This window comes from Anabrus simplex, chromosome 4 (assembly GCF_040414725.1).
Source record: "Anabrus simplex isolate iqAnaSimp1 chromosome 4, ASM4041472v1, whole genome shotgun sequence".
NCBI lineage: Eukaryota > Metazoa > Arthropoda > Insecta > Orthoptera > Tettigoniidae > Anabrus > Anabrus simplex.
Window position 1 is genome coordinate 114,652,504 of NC_090268.1, and position 16,403 is coordinate 114,668,906.

At 38.5% G+C, this 16,403-nt stretch overlaps 1 protein-coding gene across 1 annotated transcript in view; it reads left to right on the forward strand.

The window, feature by feature from the left end:
* The window catches only part of LOC136871673 (solute carrier family 35 member F5), a 138,634-nt gene that overhangs the window by 44,459 nt on the left and 77,772 nt on the right, over positions 1-16,403 (forward strand). Inside the window, exon 6 of the mRNA XM_067145169.2 lies at positions 11,786-11,968. Within this exon, the coding sequence (XP_067001270.1) occupies positions 11,786-11,968 (183 nt within the window). The remainder of the gene's footprint in view (positions 1-11,785; positions 11,969-16,403) is intronic.

Sequence of the window (16,403 nt, forward strand, 5' to 3'; positions counted from 1 at the left end):
GGTATCAGTAATCCATATTTAATACCCACCTTAAAAAAATTTCAAAGTGAGAAATAGGTATTGATTCCCATATATTGTCCTATGAAATAGTTCCTGATCATCGAATATGGCATTTTATTGACATATTAATGTACTACCATATTTACTTGTGTATTAGACCCCCCCTTTTCTTTTTCCACTTTTACAGCCAAAAAAAAATGTAAGTGGGGGTCCAGTATGCAATAACCTCAAATTTTGTGCAGAGGACACATGACTTCTAGGCTACAAAGAGCTATAAATTGTATATGTAAATATTCTACAATATCCTTTAACAAACTTATGAATGTATTCTTGAGTTTTGCCAGCTATTTTCTTTGGAAGGCAGTGTTTCTAAATTTAATCATCATCGTCATCATTACCCATTATCCAGTTGTAGCCAGGTAGGGGCTAGTATGGTTCCTCTCCACTCACTTCCGTCTTTCCACCCCTCATCCTGCAACACTGTGTCCCAGTCCAGGTTCTAAATTTAAAAAAACTATAAATGGTGAACACATGACTTTTAGGCCCCTTTTATCCTGTCATTCTTTTCCTCTCATTAACTCCTCTGATGACGTTGAGAAGGGCATCAGGTCGTAGAAACTCGCTACGAAGATCATCTTGCTTCATATTTGACCCCGAAGAGAAAAGGGGTAAGGGTACCTTATTATTGTATTATGCAATATTAATCAAAAGAACTTAATGGCCAGTCATTTGTCTCTGACAGTTGAGCAGTAGGCCTACCACACAGTAAACCTGATCACTGCTTTGGTGCTTTCATTTGAATTATCATTGTCTTGTGCCGCCATCTTCCCTACTACCAGTGCGTCGTCATTCCAAATGACATCATCTTGACTGCCATAGAGAGCATTCAAGATCCTGTCTTTCTGAAACTTTTAAAAATCGTTTTGTTCCCGACTTTACAGTCCAAAATGTGAAAATCTATTTGCAAATGCTTTCTGGAGATGGTGTCTGTTATTCCCAGTTGGTGTATATGTAGCAGAAGCCACCCCTTCTGAATAAATTTGTGCTGTAGAAAGCGTGCCAACACACCAGCTGATAACTAGTGTATGTTATGAGTTGTACTTCCAAATGTAATACATAGTGACTGGAAGCATTCTTTGTATAACTGCGGCTCTTAAAAGCCAGACCTTTATTTTTTTAAGCTATTTCATGCTTGTTCTCTAAATTTATCACATAACGATTTACCTAAACAGCTGTAATTGAGATAAGAGAGACTGCATTGTTTAAGTTAGGTATGCTATCAAGTGCCTGTATAGTGCCAGAAGTTCCACGTTGGAAAGAATAAAAATAAATAACAGGAAAGCCTGCCGCATTTATGGATATCTATAGGTGTGGCGGTAATGCTTATTATAATCATAATGTTTAATCTTGTACGTTCGTTGTCTCCATTTTTTTTTATTAATGCATAGTATGTTTGGTGTCTCCGAAAATCGTGAAAGTAGGCCTAGTTATCGAGGACATAAACTCAATAACATTATTATTATTAATATTTGTTAGGTACGTAGCCGAGTAAAACAATTGTTATGATTGGATTGTTTTTAATGACGTTTTAAGCTTACTTCTCTCCAAAAATTACGTAGATTGGCCTGAGTTACAATATATTAAATGATCACTTTGTTAATGATCTCGCCTGCTATATTAATAGCAACAACCGTGAGTATTCCTTAACCCATTCCCCTCACATTTAAATACCATAGGAGTTCACTAAGAAATCACATTTAAATACCGCACTACGGCCGTCGTCATCACACTATTATTTAGAAAATCATACAAAACCAACCAGTAAATATTCCTTTCTGAAAATTTGCATGCATGATAGCGAAGTAATAAACTTACCAATGCCGCTATTTTAGTACGTCTGCTGGGTGTGGTACACCTCAAAACATTCTTCTAAGTGAAGAGCTATGCCACATTTTTTGCAGTGCCAGCAACTTTCGCTTCTTTTACCCCGGCTGTAGCACACAACACACCTTCTTGTGACTTTTGATTTCTTCTCTGTAAGGGGAATACGCATGGGAAAGTGGGCCCATGATTTAGCTTGTAATCTGATTGGGGTGGTGCTCGCTGAAGGTCGACCTCAAACCGAGTACTCCGGCAACTGAACAGTCTCTAGTAGCTGCTGTGCAATGCTAGTTCGGAAGTCCATGTAGCTCGTCTTTCTGTTAGCAGCGATCTTGTGATACACAGTGAAGGAATTGAAAATACACATATCTAGGAGGTAAAAGAATATTTTCCTATACCCTTTCACTGTACGTCGCATGACGGGGAACAGAGCTGTAACCTGATCCTGAAGGGCAACACCACACCACCCATCGCCTTCTGATGTTCAAGGCCACACTTGGACTTTATCACTTCTTCCCTCGGGGTTTGTCCTCTCTTTCGTCTGAGTCTGCATGTCCCTGTCATGTCAGCTGATTTGTGTTTAGTGGTGAGAAGGCAAACATCCTTGTTATCTTTCCACTTCACACACAACATACTGTTGGCAGCCCACGTCTCATACTCTCCACATTTTAGTTTCGTCTTACTGATATCACGAGGCATGTCTTTTCGGTTCTGTCTAACAGTTCCAATTACATTCATCTGCTTGTCGTATAGCCCTTTGAATAAATCTGGGGAAGAATACCAGTTATCTAAAAACAATTTATGTCCTCGGCCTAACAAGGGTTCACACATGTTGAGCACAACGTTTGTACTTGCTGGCAGACTTGGATCCGTTACATCATCACCTACATAAATTTGGAAAGACAGACAGTAGCCAGAACTTGATTCACAAATTTTGTAAATTTTTATTCCAAACCTATAACGTTTAGACCTATTACACTGGACATATGACAGGCGGCCTCTGAATTTCATTAGATTTTCATCTAGAACAATGTCTTGTGAAGGTAAATATAATTCTGAAAATTTGGAGCAGAAATGTTGTATTATAGGCCTAATCTTTCTTAGTTTGTCACTACTATCGACTTGTTCATCGTCAACAAAATGTAAAAATCGTGAAATTATAATAAATCTTCCCCTGCTCATGGTTTCACTAAAAATAGGAGTGTTTATACACCTGTTTTTATTCCAGTATAACTGTGTTCTTGACTTTCGCACTTGTGACATTAATATAACTAACGCAAAATATGCCCTAATTTTGTCGGGTGTAGTCTCAAACCATTTGTCATCATCTTTCAACTTTTTTCTGTCAGGATTGCTCAACTGTTTTGCTGCATATGAATTTGTCTCGACAGATATTTTGTCAAACAAAGGGTTCATGTATTCACAAAAAATTGAGAGTTCAGATAGTGGCTGCGTTTCAAACTTTTTCAATAAGTTTTCACTAACCCCACTGTATTCACTAATGTACTGTATAACAGGTTTATTGTCACTTTTTGTCCAGTTCCAGTCAGTCAAGTTAGTCTGTGCCGAGGTACGAACTCATTTCGAAAGACTCGGCACACCGTCGTTATTTGCATCACTTTCCATGTCATCAGAACTATTATACGCATCGCTAATACTCGAACTAAGTACTGCAGGGTCTATTTCGTCGTTGCAAACATCACTGCCTTCAATATCACTCTCTAAAACACCATCTATTAGCTTCCGTATTCCTTCTTCATCAACACCAGCACATCTGCTTGACTCCATGATGGCAACTGACAAGAGCGAAATTATATGAAAAAAGATTCTCTTATCTCTTGTTCCGGAAATGTGCGAGAACCTGGTGAAAGGGAAAAAAAACGAAGCCACATGTGTAAACTTCAGCTCAGAATGCATACAAGTGGCGTCTGTGGGTTAGTAACTGAACTACATGGATTGATGTGCAGCTGTGCATCACCGTGAGCAGAGCTCGTCATTTGATTCATATGCCACGAATAACTATGACGAGCTAGGGTCGTCAAATGATGCGATTGGGTTAACTAAAGAAAACTCGTTTCCTCATCCCAAGGTGGTGCAGCTCTTTTTATGCATGCCCCCAGTGGAGGGGAGCTGCATGTACCATTTTTACCACATACCGGTATAAACCTTCTTGCCGTTCTTAAATCTCTGGCAGTACAGTACTGTGCCATGTCATGGTCATCTCTATCTGGTTCGCTTTTCTGATGAACGTGTTGCCTTCTGTTACATATTTGTACTCGGTGACATGGCTGTCATGGCCGGCTTCTACTTCTAATTGTACGTGCAAACTTAGCCCAAGGAGATTACAGATTTCGCCTTTCTCGTCCTGTGATTTTGCAATGTTATGTTCCCGATCTTGTCTACCTGGCTTTTCCGTGGCTCTTCTTCTAAGCTTTTATCTTGGTGAAGTGTAATGGAGAGCGACATAATGTTTTTCTCGGCTTGTTTTTTCAAACTATCATATTCACAGAGACGCACACACGAGATGCTGTCAATTGTGTACACCGTTTTATTTACAAATTATATACACACACATTAATGAACCACCATCTTGAATTCGACTGTGTCGAAGTAGAAGAAGACTGCACAATTAGCATGTCAACCAACTAAAGAACACTACCAAAAGGCTTCTAGAAAAGTATGACACGATATGCATGTCTTTTTGAGTCTCCAATAACCTGTAAAAAAAAAAAAAAATGAATAGAACATTCTCTAAAACTCTAGTGACAAAGGAGCGTGTGTTGCACAACATTACATCGGATTTATACATCATATTTACAGGTGATAATAAATTATATACTATTAATTACGTGTTCTTTCATTAACACTATGCACCCGCCGGTAGTAATATTACTACCACACGGCGTGCGCCTGAGTGCCGCTGTTAATAATACTACTACTACCACGATCTTTGAAATTCAGCCACTCGAAAGCTATTCACATTATTGAATTAATTTTTGCTTTGACGTGTTGTCGATTTCCTTGATCGATAGTGATTGCTGGTGCAACTTAGGGACGATGTTTTGTAGTCACGTGCGCTCAGTTAGATCTTACGTAACTGCTGACATACATACTCCTCGCGCGCTCCGGTTAGATAAGCTCAAATTTATGTGCGTGTGTTCTAATGATAGATTATATGACTTCACAGATTTAGAATGAAAGTGTAGTGAGGCAACAGTCTGCAATCATCTCTCAAGTAGTCAATTTATACTGTATAATTATTGAGATATGGGTCCCGGACCTTGTACAAGTAAAGGAAATCCTACGCATGCATACAGCCCACAGATAAGTGAACAGATTATTACGGAACTTGTGAACGATTCAGATTCTAATCTGTATGAAAGTGATCGTGAAGAAGAAAATGAAAATATACAAGTCCCTCAGGATGCTGAATCATCAGATTCATCACCAGGAGAACCAGTCGCGAAAAGATGAAGGGAGGTGAGAAGCACGGGAACACAATGGAAACAAGATATTACTCCTGTGCTCAGGCCCGTTTTTTCTGGCGCACCAGGACTGAATGCTAATAACCTTGGTATTTCTGCAGAATCTTCACCTCTAGATTTCTTTAGTTTATTTTTTGACAGTAATGTACTGAATGTTATCCGAGTGGAAAGTAACAGATATGCCCTACAGCAAATACATCTAAAGAAGCAAGAAGGCCCTTTGAAACCTAAATCAGTGCATGCTCAATGGAAACCAGTGACTCTGAATGAACTAAAGTTATTTTTCGCAGTAGTGATTCACGTGTGTTTGTTTCGTAAACCTTTTCTGCGGGACTACTGGAACACAACACCAATTCTAAAAACTGACTACGCAAAGTCCATTGGAATGTCGAGAGACCGATTTCTCGCTAACAGTGTTACATCTGAACGACAATGATAAGCAAAAACAAAGGGGCCATCCAGGCTACGATCCTCTGTTCAAAATCCGACCAATACTAGACTGCCTTTAAACAAGTTTTCAGAATTGTTACTCTCGTGATGAATCATTGACAATCGATGAAGCAGTATGTCCATTTCGGGGATGTATATTTTTTTGTGTGCTCATGAGAGGAAAGTCACAGAAGTATGGAATCAAGTTCTTTCAACTCTGTGAAGCGAGGAGTGGTTGCGTGTGCAACATGGAAGTGTATTCTGGGGCTCATGTCACAGTGGAGGATTACAATTCTTCCGTCAATGTTGTTGACAGACTGTGCGAACCGGTAAAATATAGGGGGGCACACAGTGTATATGGTCAAATGGTTTTCAAGCCCCACCATTTATGACCATCTGTGGGACTGTCAGACTAAAGCAGCTGGCACCATGATGCCAAATCGGAAAGGAATGCCAAAATCAGAGTTTGCGAAAAATCTGAAAAAGGGTGAAAAAAATGTCATTGCCGAAAGAACCCCTTCTAGCAATAAAGTGGCGAGATGTTCGAGACGTGTATATGCTGAGCACTGCACATGATGATGACATAATTGAAGTATCCGCAGCAAGAGGGAGCCACGAGAAATCCAAACCATCAGCAGTAGTAGACTATAACAAATTCAAAATTGGTGTTGATAAGTCCGACCAATTGTTGGCATATTATGCATTCACAAGGAAATTGAACAAGTGGTGGAAAAAATTATTCTTCCATCTGTTTGATCTTGCCGTAGTGAATGCCTATATACTGTAGCATAAGGCTTCTTCACAAAACTTCCCCTTTCGAAATCTTGTGAACGTTTAGCGGATGATTGGGTGAGTAGTGTTGGGGCCGAAATTACTGAAGAATCACGAGCATCAACTGCAGGAAGGCTAGTAGGTAGAGATCATTTTCCACACAGAATACCTGCAGTACGCGCGAAGAAGGAAGGACATCACAGCGTACGTGCAAGGTTTGCTACGACAAGTCCAGACATAACACTGGTCGTGCTGTGAAGAAAGTGACAACCATATAATGTTGTAAATGTTATGTAGGTCTTTGCATAGGAGAATGTTTTGAGTGTTACCATACCGAAGCTAAGTATTGGGAATAAAAATGTGTAATTCTGTTATTCAGTGACTAAAAACTATCAAACTTTTCTAGTGAATTAGAAATTCAAGTGCGTGAACAAGGATCTCAGAATGGATCAATATTGTAGCTTAAGTTTCTTTCCAATGCTGAAGGTAAGCATTTTTTATTTGATTTTGTGGGATAGCCCACTCTTTGTACAATATGTATATAAATATGTTAATTTATAATGCGAAAACTGACAGAACTGTGATTTTTTCCTGAGAGTCTAAATTATGCCGGCACAGGGTTGGGACACCATCTTGAAACGTCCGGGTTCATAGTGTTAAATAAGGTTGTGTTAATAAACATACAACAAAAGTATCGTGACATAACCTCACATGTTCTGTTACACAAGACAGATCATGCAACACACAAATAATAAATGATATGACCATGATTTATACCAAACAAAGTCCGTACTGACAACCTGTCGTACATAACTACGTACAGGTAGATGATGATAATAATAAACGTAAGCAATTTCATAGCCACACCTCACAAGTCATAATAATAATAATAATAATTATTATTCTTATTATTATTAACTTTATTGGCAATATTGGACCGCTTGAGTCTTCCATGTTAATTTTTTCTTTGAAGGTTGTAATGTTCGATTCTTCTTATCTGCTCAGTACTTCTTCATTCATTCCGATCGCAGTGTTCTTAATTTGTCTGAAATCTCTACAGGCCTTCTGTGCATCATTTCAGTTGAAAATTTGTGATTCTTAAGAAGGGTGGTAATTTTATTCTTGTTCTCTGCATCTGTAATTTTGAGTCCAACTGTTTTGAGATCCTCGTGAATTTCTTTGATCCAGTGCCCTCCTGTCTTCTTTACCAGACTTCTCATCACTAGTTGTCGTAAAATCCTTTTTTCTGGTGATCGTAAGATGTGAAAGGAATAAGAGATTCTTTTCTTCTTCATTGTGCTGTTAACGGGCTCAATCTCTCGATAGACAGTTTCATTGGGGAGGATTCTCCAGACTCCTTCAACCTGATACTTTTTATTTATGCAAGTTCTGATAATTCTTCTTTCAATTTTGAAGAGCTGATCAGTTCTTTCATTTTTAATTTGAAACAAGGTTTTGCAAGCATAATAGTAATAACATCTACTAATCAAGCTCGATATTTTCACTATTTACCCATGGGTTTAGAGAATTGTTTCCAAGTTATATTAGTCCATTACACACTTGCATCAAAGCGTTACTTCAAACGTTTTAAATTTGTGAACACTATTGGTCTTGGAGGTTTCCAACGTGCTTTATTGCACATATATGAATGGCCTGATTAAGGTAATTTAACTACTTTCTTTGATTTTTAAAATTTTTCTCCATGTTTTTTGGGGTTGGCCTCGTGAACCATGTTAGTTTTATATCACCATGTGGCATTGTGGTTGGCTACTATTTCTTTATTCTCCAAAGGTATTTATTTTGTGGCTCATCTTTGTTCGTTCTGTTGTTGCCCATGTGACATCATTTATATTTTTTTCTTGGCGTCACAACTTGGAACATTGAACTGTGTCTATCATCGAATGTCTTTATTATGTGAATGAGCTCTGTTGCACATTGGTAGTGTGTTTCGTCGGCTTTATTCTACAGTTCATGTTGTGGAGGTCTATGTCTTATTACTCGTGTAGCAATTTGCTCTCCGATGTCCCCGCTATGTGGTTGTGTATCGAAAAAAGAGTACATGGGAGGCCGTTGCTGCTTTGGCATTTGAGTTGTATATGAAAGATGTATTGATGATGTGAATTGGGCCTCCGATCTTGTGTGGGTTTGGCTTCACATATCTGCGTGAGACAATATTTATGAACTGTACTTCTACATTTTTGCGGTTTCTTCTGATCGTTGTTGTCCGTTATACATTCCCTGTTCCTTGAATCCTTTAACCTATTGTGTGAGTGTTTGAATGTGAGATATGTAGGATGCATATCATATTGTCTAGTTGAGTCATTTGTTTGTTCTTACCTTTGCATTTTCTTGCCCACGTGCATTTTTGTTTTTGTGCGTGTGTTCCCTTAACAACGCCTTGTTTATCCCTGATCCCGGGTGCATGCTTGCGTGTTACTCTCCCTTTCTTTTGATCATTGGTCTGGCCATATAATATCTCCCGTCTTTTGATGAAGTTCGTTGGAAACCACTGTTGTGAGTTGCATTGTATTTTCATGAATGTGTGTCGCAATCTGTAAATACTCGTCCTGTTGATATGCGTATCCAATGATATATTGCTTTGGGCCAAGGTCTGCATTATGCAACAAGGCTATTTTGTTCCTAAGGTAACAATTTCTTTCTCTATGTCCTGAATATTTTTATTTACTTAGGTTGAATTCTGTTGGGCTGGATCATATTATGGGTAGGCACACTGCTATGGTGGTAGTGAATAGGTTATTAGGCCTATGCATTGATTCCATCAGGGTCAGTTTTCTTTCATTATTTTATTTGTTCCTGATTTTCATGTGGCCATTGATATTATTTTGATCTAATGTTTATTTAATAAACTCTTAGTTTCCTACTCAGTGTTATTACCCTTTTGTTTAATAGGCTTGAGTTCAGTTCATGACTTTTGTCTCTGGTCATTTTGTCAGGTACTCCAGATCATTCCAGGTTTTTATATAGGCTCTTCTTACACTGTCATATGCCTCTTTGTAGTCTATATACAGTTGGTGCACTGGAATATTATATTCATAGTACTTTTTAAGTATACATCTAATTGTAAATATCTGGTTTGTAGGCCATCGATTTCTCCTAAACCCACACTGGTAATCGCCCAGTACTGAATCCACGTAACACTCTAATCTTGCAGCTAGTCAGTAGTTTGTATCCAAAATTTAGTAGAGTTATACCACAATAGTTGTCACACTTGAGTCTAGAACCTTTCTTGTGCATCGGCACAGTTATCCCTACCTCCCAATCATGTGGCATCTTCTGTTCTTATCATATTTTACAGATAAGTACATGGAGACATTTATGAAGTAAGCGGCCACCTTTTTTCACCATCTCTGCCGTTATCTTATCCTTTCCCAGGGCTTTATAGTTCTTTGTGCTCTTTATTGCACGTAGTACTTCTGCTTGACTTGGTTCGTCCAAATATGGATCCGGTCCTCCCCTTTACACTGTCTCCTGAAAACTCGCCAATTCCTCAGCCGCTGTCACCATTGCACCTTTAATTCTTTGCCAATTCTCCTCACTATCTTCTGTCTCCTCCTCTTGCATTTTCAACTCATTCTCAGTTTTGATTACGTATTCTTTCTCCTTATCTGTGTCTTTTAACCCGACTGATTCTCTGTCGGTATTTAACCCTCACAGGATAATGAGATCCGCATCCGCCCCCCCCCCACAGGCTTGGACATCTTGTATGACAGAGGCATGCCTTGCATTTATCAACACATGATCTATTTGGTTCTTTAGTTATTCCATCCGCTGAGCACCATGTCATTTTATGTATATCTTTAAGTGGGAACATCATACTACTAATTACCATTTCTTTACTAGCTGCAAAACCTACCACATATAAACCATTATCATTTGTTTCTTGATGCAGACTTTCCTTTCCTACAGTTTCATGGAAAATTTCTTCTTTCCTAATATTGGCAATCAGATCTCCTAATACAACTTTGACATCATATTTTAGTGCTTCGTCATACAACTCTTCTAGTTGCGCGTAGAAATTCTCCCTGTCTTCGTCTCTGGATTCTTCAGTAGGTGCATGTACACATATGAATGTTATATTAAAAAATTGTCCTTTCAGGTGCAAAGAGCACATTCGTTCATTTTTTGGATTAAAATTTAAAACTGCACCCATCCAACCTTTCTCTGCTGCAAATCCTGTACCTAATGTATTTGTAGCTCTCCCGGTATAAGAAATTGTGTAATTTCCTTTCACCACTGTTCCTGACTCTTTCCATCAAATTTCTTATAGTGCTACCAATTGTATTCTATATTTAATCAATTCATTTATCAAATTTGCCAGTGCTCCTGCCCTATATAGGCTCAATACATTCCAAGTTCCTATATATAACTCATTTCCCTTTCCTCACCTAGATCGTCCTCCATTCATATCTGTCTGGTTTATGTGTCTTGGAGCTTTCATAACACAAATTTTTTACATGGTAGGGTTGTTAACCATACGCACAACCTTCTGGGGGTTGCCCCTCAACAGCTCTCATGATTGCTGCCCATTGATATCAGGGTGGGTCCCTTAGCCTTTGTAGATCCCTCTACCATCTGCAAGGCAGCAGGTGCTGTCAACTGTTGACTCTTCTGCCCACTCCGCCGTTGGGATATATTATCCTCATCCGCCTTTGTAGCCATTGGTCTTCAGTCAATCAGTCTTCACCCTCCTCCTTTTTCACTGCGCTTGGGACCGGCAATGGCGGAATCAGGCCTACACTACGGAGATGGACATTTCTTTAACTACAAAACACAGATGCACCACATGACTTTGACACGTGTTTGCATTGTGCGGGTTGTATGGACAAAACTGTTCACAAATTTGTGTGATGTCATTGGAGCTGCAGTAAGATTCGCACCTGCTTCGAAGCAGAATCATTGTTTTTGTCTGATGAATTACGTTCAGGGGTCTTGTATGAAAGATTTATTTTTTTGTTTTCTTTGTCTCAAGAAGCCAGGCGGAGGTGTTCAATACACGAGTAAATATGGTATTATGACATTAGTGTTTCTCCTTGGCAATAGGTCATTCAGTATTAGCTAGAAACTGTCTTTGCATAGAACTAGCTGAACAACTCTATAAAAGTATGTTTTAAAACATTTCATATATTTCTATTAACTGTATGAATTCATGTTTTTTGCTAATAATCTCACAAGTGTCTTTTTTGTGTCTTTGTTTGCAGTGGTTTGTCGCTAATTACACTTACCAGATAGCATTGGCAAAGACGGAGGCTGGTATTGTTAACGTTCTTTCATCAACATCAAGTTTATTTACGTTGGTATTGGCTGCATTGTTTCCTTCAAATCTTGGTGATCGTTTTACACTTTCGAAACTGGTAGCTGTTAGTATCAGCATGAGTGGCCTTGTAAGTATCAATTTATTATGTGATATTCACTCATCAGCTGAATTGTATTTTTAACTATTATTCAACTTGGAGCAAAAAGTACGTCACCTAAAAATTAATAACATAGTAAATATTGTTGTGATTGTGTAATGAAACAAAGTAACTAATAGCTTAACCCAGGCAGGTGGCTCTCATTAATGCAATGTGAGAGGTGGCGTGGGTTATTTTCAGACCACTATTATTGAACTTGCTCTAATAACAAAATTACTAATATTTATGCATTATACATTGATGTATTAGGTTTATTAACTCAGTAGCATGATAAGTTATCAAGAATAAATTTGTATATCAAATACTAATCAGCTTTGCAGCATATGTCTGTTATAAAAGTAAAAACTTGTTATGCACGGTAATAATCTTTATTAAACACCCTATCTTGCTGAATTCAACTAACAGACTCAAATTCTTGCCTCATATACTTCATAACTTATTTCAACAATGAGGGATTGATTGAATGAATTCCTAACATGATTACACAGGCAACTCACTGGGTACACCCAGCACTGTTCCTGTTGTACTTCCGACAAATAGGACTGGTGACACTTTATTACACTGCTTGACCATAATCTCTTTCTAAGAATCAGCACCCTTCACTACAATGCCACTGATCTCAGACAAAAGGCAAGGAATGTAGGGAGAGTTACGAGGCAGCCAAGGTCTCTAAGTTTAAAAGTAAGAGCAATCTAACAAAATAAATTTGCACCAGGTTGCAGAAGACCCTGCACAAAGACAGTACTCCAAGTCAGGTTATACCTCTTGACATAACATAATTAATTACTGGGTGACATGGAAATTTCTGTTGAATTTTACCCTCTTCCATGATATGCTGTATCTGTTTGAAGCAGAGGTAAAATCCTGCTAAATTATGAAGTGTAATAGTACGTTGAATAGTCTGCTAGGATTCCCTCTGCTGCAACAAACTCTTCTATTGATCAAAAACAATTCATGGCATCAGATCGCTATCAAATGAAGCCAACTTAGCCAAATAAGTAATTGTTTTTAGTAAATATTCCATTTTACTGTATTTATGGTTCATGGTATAGGTTACTGTAGTCACATCCTAGTTTGTGAACTGTGGGCAGTGGGTCCATGGCTTAGCAAATGGTCTTGAGAGACAGGATACCAGTTGTGTGGAATAGAAGGGGGCCTCTCAGATTTATTCTCTGAGTCATGGCCCTTCGTGTGTTCAGGTGGCTAGGATTATACAATCTACAGGTAGTCCTTAACCTGTTAGAGGAGAGAATCTCACTGAAACAATGTGTAGTAGGCTAGCATCTTGCTTAACAGAATTTACAGACCTCAGTAAGCAAGCCTCAGACCTATGTGAGTAACAGAATCCCACTTCCTTTTGATAGAATGGGAACTCCTTGGTGAACAAAATGGAATTCGATCGGGAGCTGTTAATATCAATGAGGCGTATGGAAGAAAGAAAGTAGAACTGTCTGAGTCAGCAAAGAGGACGCATTTGGATGTGTTAGGAGTTCTTAACAGGTATTGAAAAGGGAAGGGCGGAGTGTGGGGTAGGACTGGTCATCAGGAATACTATTGCACATTACATAGTTTCTGTTAGGCACGTAAATGAGTGAATGAATGGGGTAGATTTAGCAATTGGTGGAATTGGGACGAGAATTTTGTCTGCCTATTCACCGTGTGAGGGTGCAGATGAGGATAAGTTGACAAGTTTTATGAAGCAATGAGTAGCATTGTAATTAAGGTTAACAGCAAGGATAGGATAGTGTTAATGAGTGATTTCAAAGCAAAAGTTGATCTGAAGGATATGACAAGGTAGGTAATGAGTAAATGTGGGGAAGACATGGAAGCTTATAAGAATGGGAAGCGTTTACTGGACTTCTGTGCTGGTAGGTAATTAGGAGGTACGCACACATTCTTCAAACATAAGGGTATCTGTGATGATACAGACCCCTTTCTAATTTATAGTAAACTAAGTATCTCTTGGAGGTATAGAATAGAGAAGTGAAATCTGTCTGCAGATGAATAAGGGTAGAGAATCTCCAGGACAAAGAACCTAGACAGAAGTACATGGACATGATGAGTGAACAGTTCCAAAGAATAGAAAGTAAGCAGGTTCAGGATATGATAGAACCTTGATTATCCATCTTAATGGACAGCACATAGTTAATGATTAATCAGAAAAAAAAACTTTCAATCCATATTACCAGTATTAATGGACTTTAAACTATTTTTACCTAAATATAATCATAAATTACATTAATCCCACACTTTTGTAACACCAGGAACTCTGTTGCTAATTTGTGTGTAGTTCACCGTACTTTAACCGTTCTGATTATACTTCCGTTGACACTTCACGGGTGAAAAAGCATGTAAAAATGACGTGAAACAATACCTGAAGTAGTGTAAAGGAGAGGTCCTTTCTTTATGCTTGCCAGGGACACACCAACCCAACCCTAGAAGTATTCTTACTTATAAAGTATAGATGAATAAAAACAGTGGATGTGTAAGTGTGAAATTTGCAGCCATTTTCTGTATTGCTATTGATGGGCGTGGATCAGTTGTCATGACGACACTTTTCTGTTGTCTCTGATAGAGCTCGCATCATGCGTGCCCTCAAGGTTGACACCAAGGTAGAAATAAGAAAACCGTGCAGTTTCAAATTGTCATGGCATGTGGTCGTAACCTTACTTTTAGCAGGACTCCAGGGGATACTAGAGGGCTGTTGGTTGCTAACCCAGACCCCCTTTTGAGAGATAAAAGAGTGAAAATGTAAGCATTTCATTTTGTAGGATAGAAACTGATCATGCTACCACATTACAAGAAAGAGATGCGGGTCCTGGAGGAAAGAAGATCTACAATCCACTATACCTGGGAAGTGCAGTCCAGGATGCAAAGACTTAAAAGTTAGGAATTCCAACGGTTTCAGAAAAAATGCTGTGCCATACACAACACTGAATGACACCTTAAAGGGATATAAATTCACCATCGGAAGACAACCGGTTTTAACATTGGAAAAAGAGATGTAGCATGTGGAGTGTATTGAAATGTGTAACAGGGGATCAAATTGTGAAGGAGTTGAAAGGGAGGGGCATAAGGTGTGGTTTTTGGTTGTTTTCAAGTCACAAAAGGTGATCCTTTAAAATTAACTCTAGAACGGTAGCACTACTCACAATGTTGATATCAGTAGCGCTTCGTCGGGGCGACAACATGTACACTTTTGCTACTTTTTATGCATTGTTATTTTTCATTGTCTATTTAAGAGGGTTTAAGTAATTGTTTAAGTTATTATTGTAATAGTAATATCAATTATATGTTTTATTTTTCATTTAATATGACTAAATTATAATTACAAGTAAATTTAAGATTTAGTGACATATACGAGTAGGAACGGAGTAGCAATATAACATTTACACGAAACATTTTATAATAGACAATGAATGATGGTACATGACACACTATTCAATTCTAATGTTGGTCATAATGATATTATCTTCATCTTCCTCTATGTACAGCTCCATGGCTAAATGGTTAGCGTGCTGGACTTTGGTCACAGGGGTCCCGAGTTCGATTCCCAGCAAGTTTGGGAATCTTAACTATAATTGGTTAATTCCGCTGGCACAGGGGCTGGGTGAATGTGTTGTTTTCATTGTCATTTCATCCTCACCACGACTACAGGTCGCCTACGGGTGTCAAAACAAAAGACCTGCATCTGGCAAGTAGAACTTGTCCTCTGACACTCCTGGCACCAAAAGCCTTAGCCCGCTGTCACACAGGGCATCGAACGATCAAGAGCGACCAACTGACATCGAGTACTAACGACTAAATTTATTTACCTTGTCACACTGCTCATCGATCGAGATGGATCGACTGCACGGAAACAGCTGATACTCCCGCCCAGTACCGTACAGGCTACAGATGTATTCATATTCACGAGAGAAAAAGAATGTGTTATGAAAGCGATAATTCGGGTGGAAATATGATTCTAACCTATGAATATATTAGGAGAAAGGAAAGAACCAGACGATCGCAGTGGACAAGGTAAAGAGCCATGGAGATTCCACCAAAGTGTGCCTTCGTTGTGGAATGACTAAGAAAAATTCAGGAACTAGTACCGAATGCCCATCAATAATTACGGTATAAGGAATTAGAGGAAAAAATGAAGTCAATAATAAACATCATGCAAACAAATTACAGGAAAAGTATAAGTTCTGAGGAAAGGCTGACACTATCGTTAAATTCAATATTCACAACGATTTTTTTAGGTTTAACGTTAGAAGTGATGTTCACCTCCGAAACAACTACTGTATGTCCGTGGTAAAATATATCAAATAAAAGATTAGTGGCAGGTACATTTCTTTGCATTCTACAGGATTCTAATAAAGTATTGATAAAAAGGACTGAAAACTGTTATGTACATCAATTT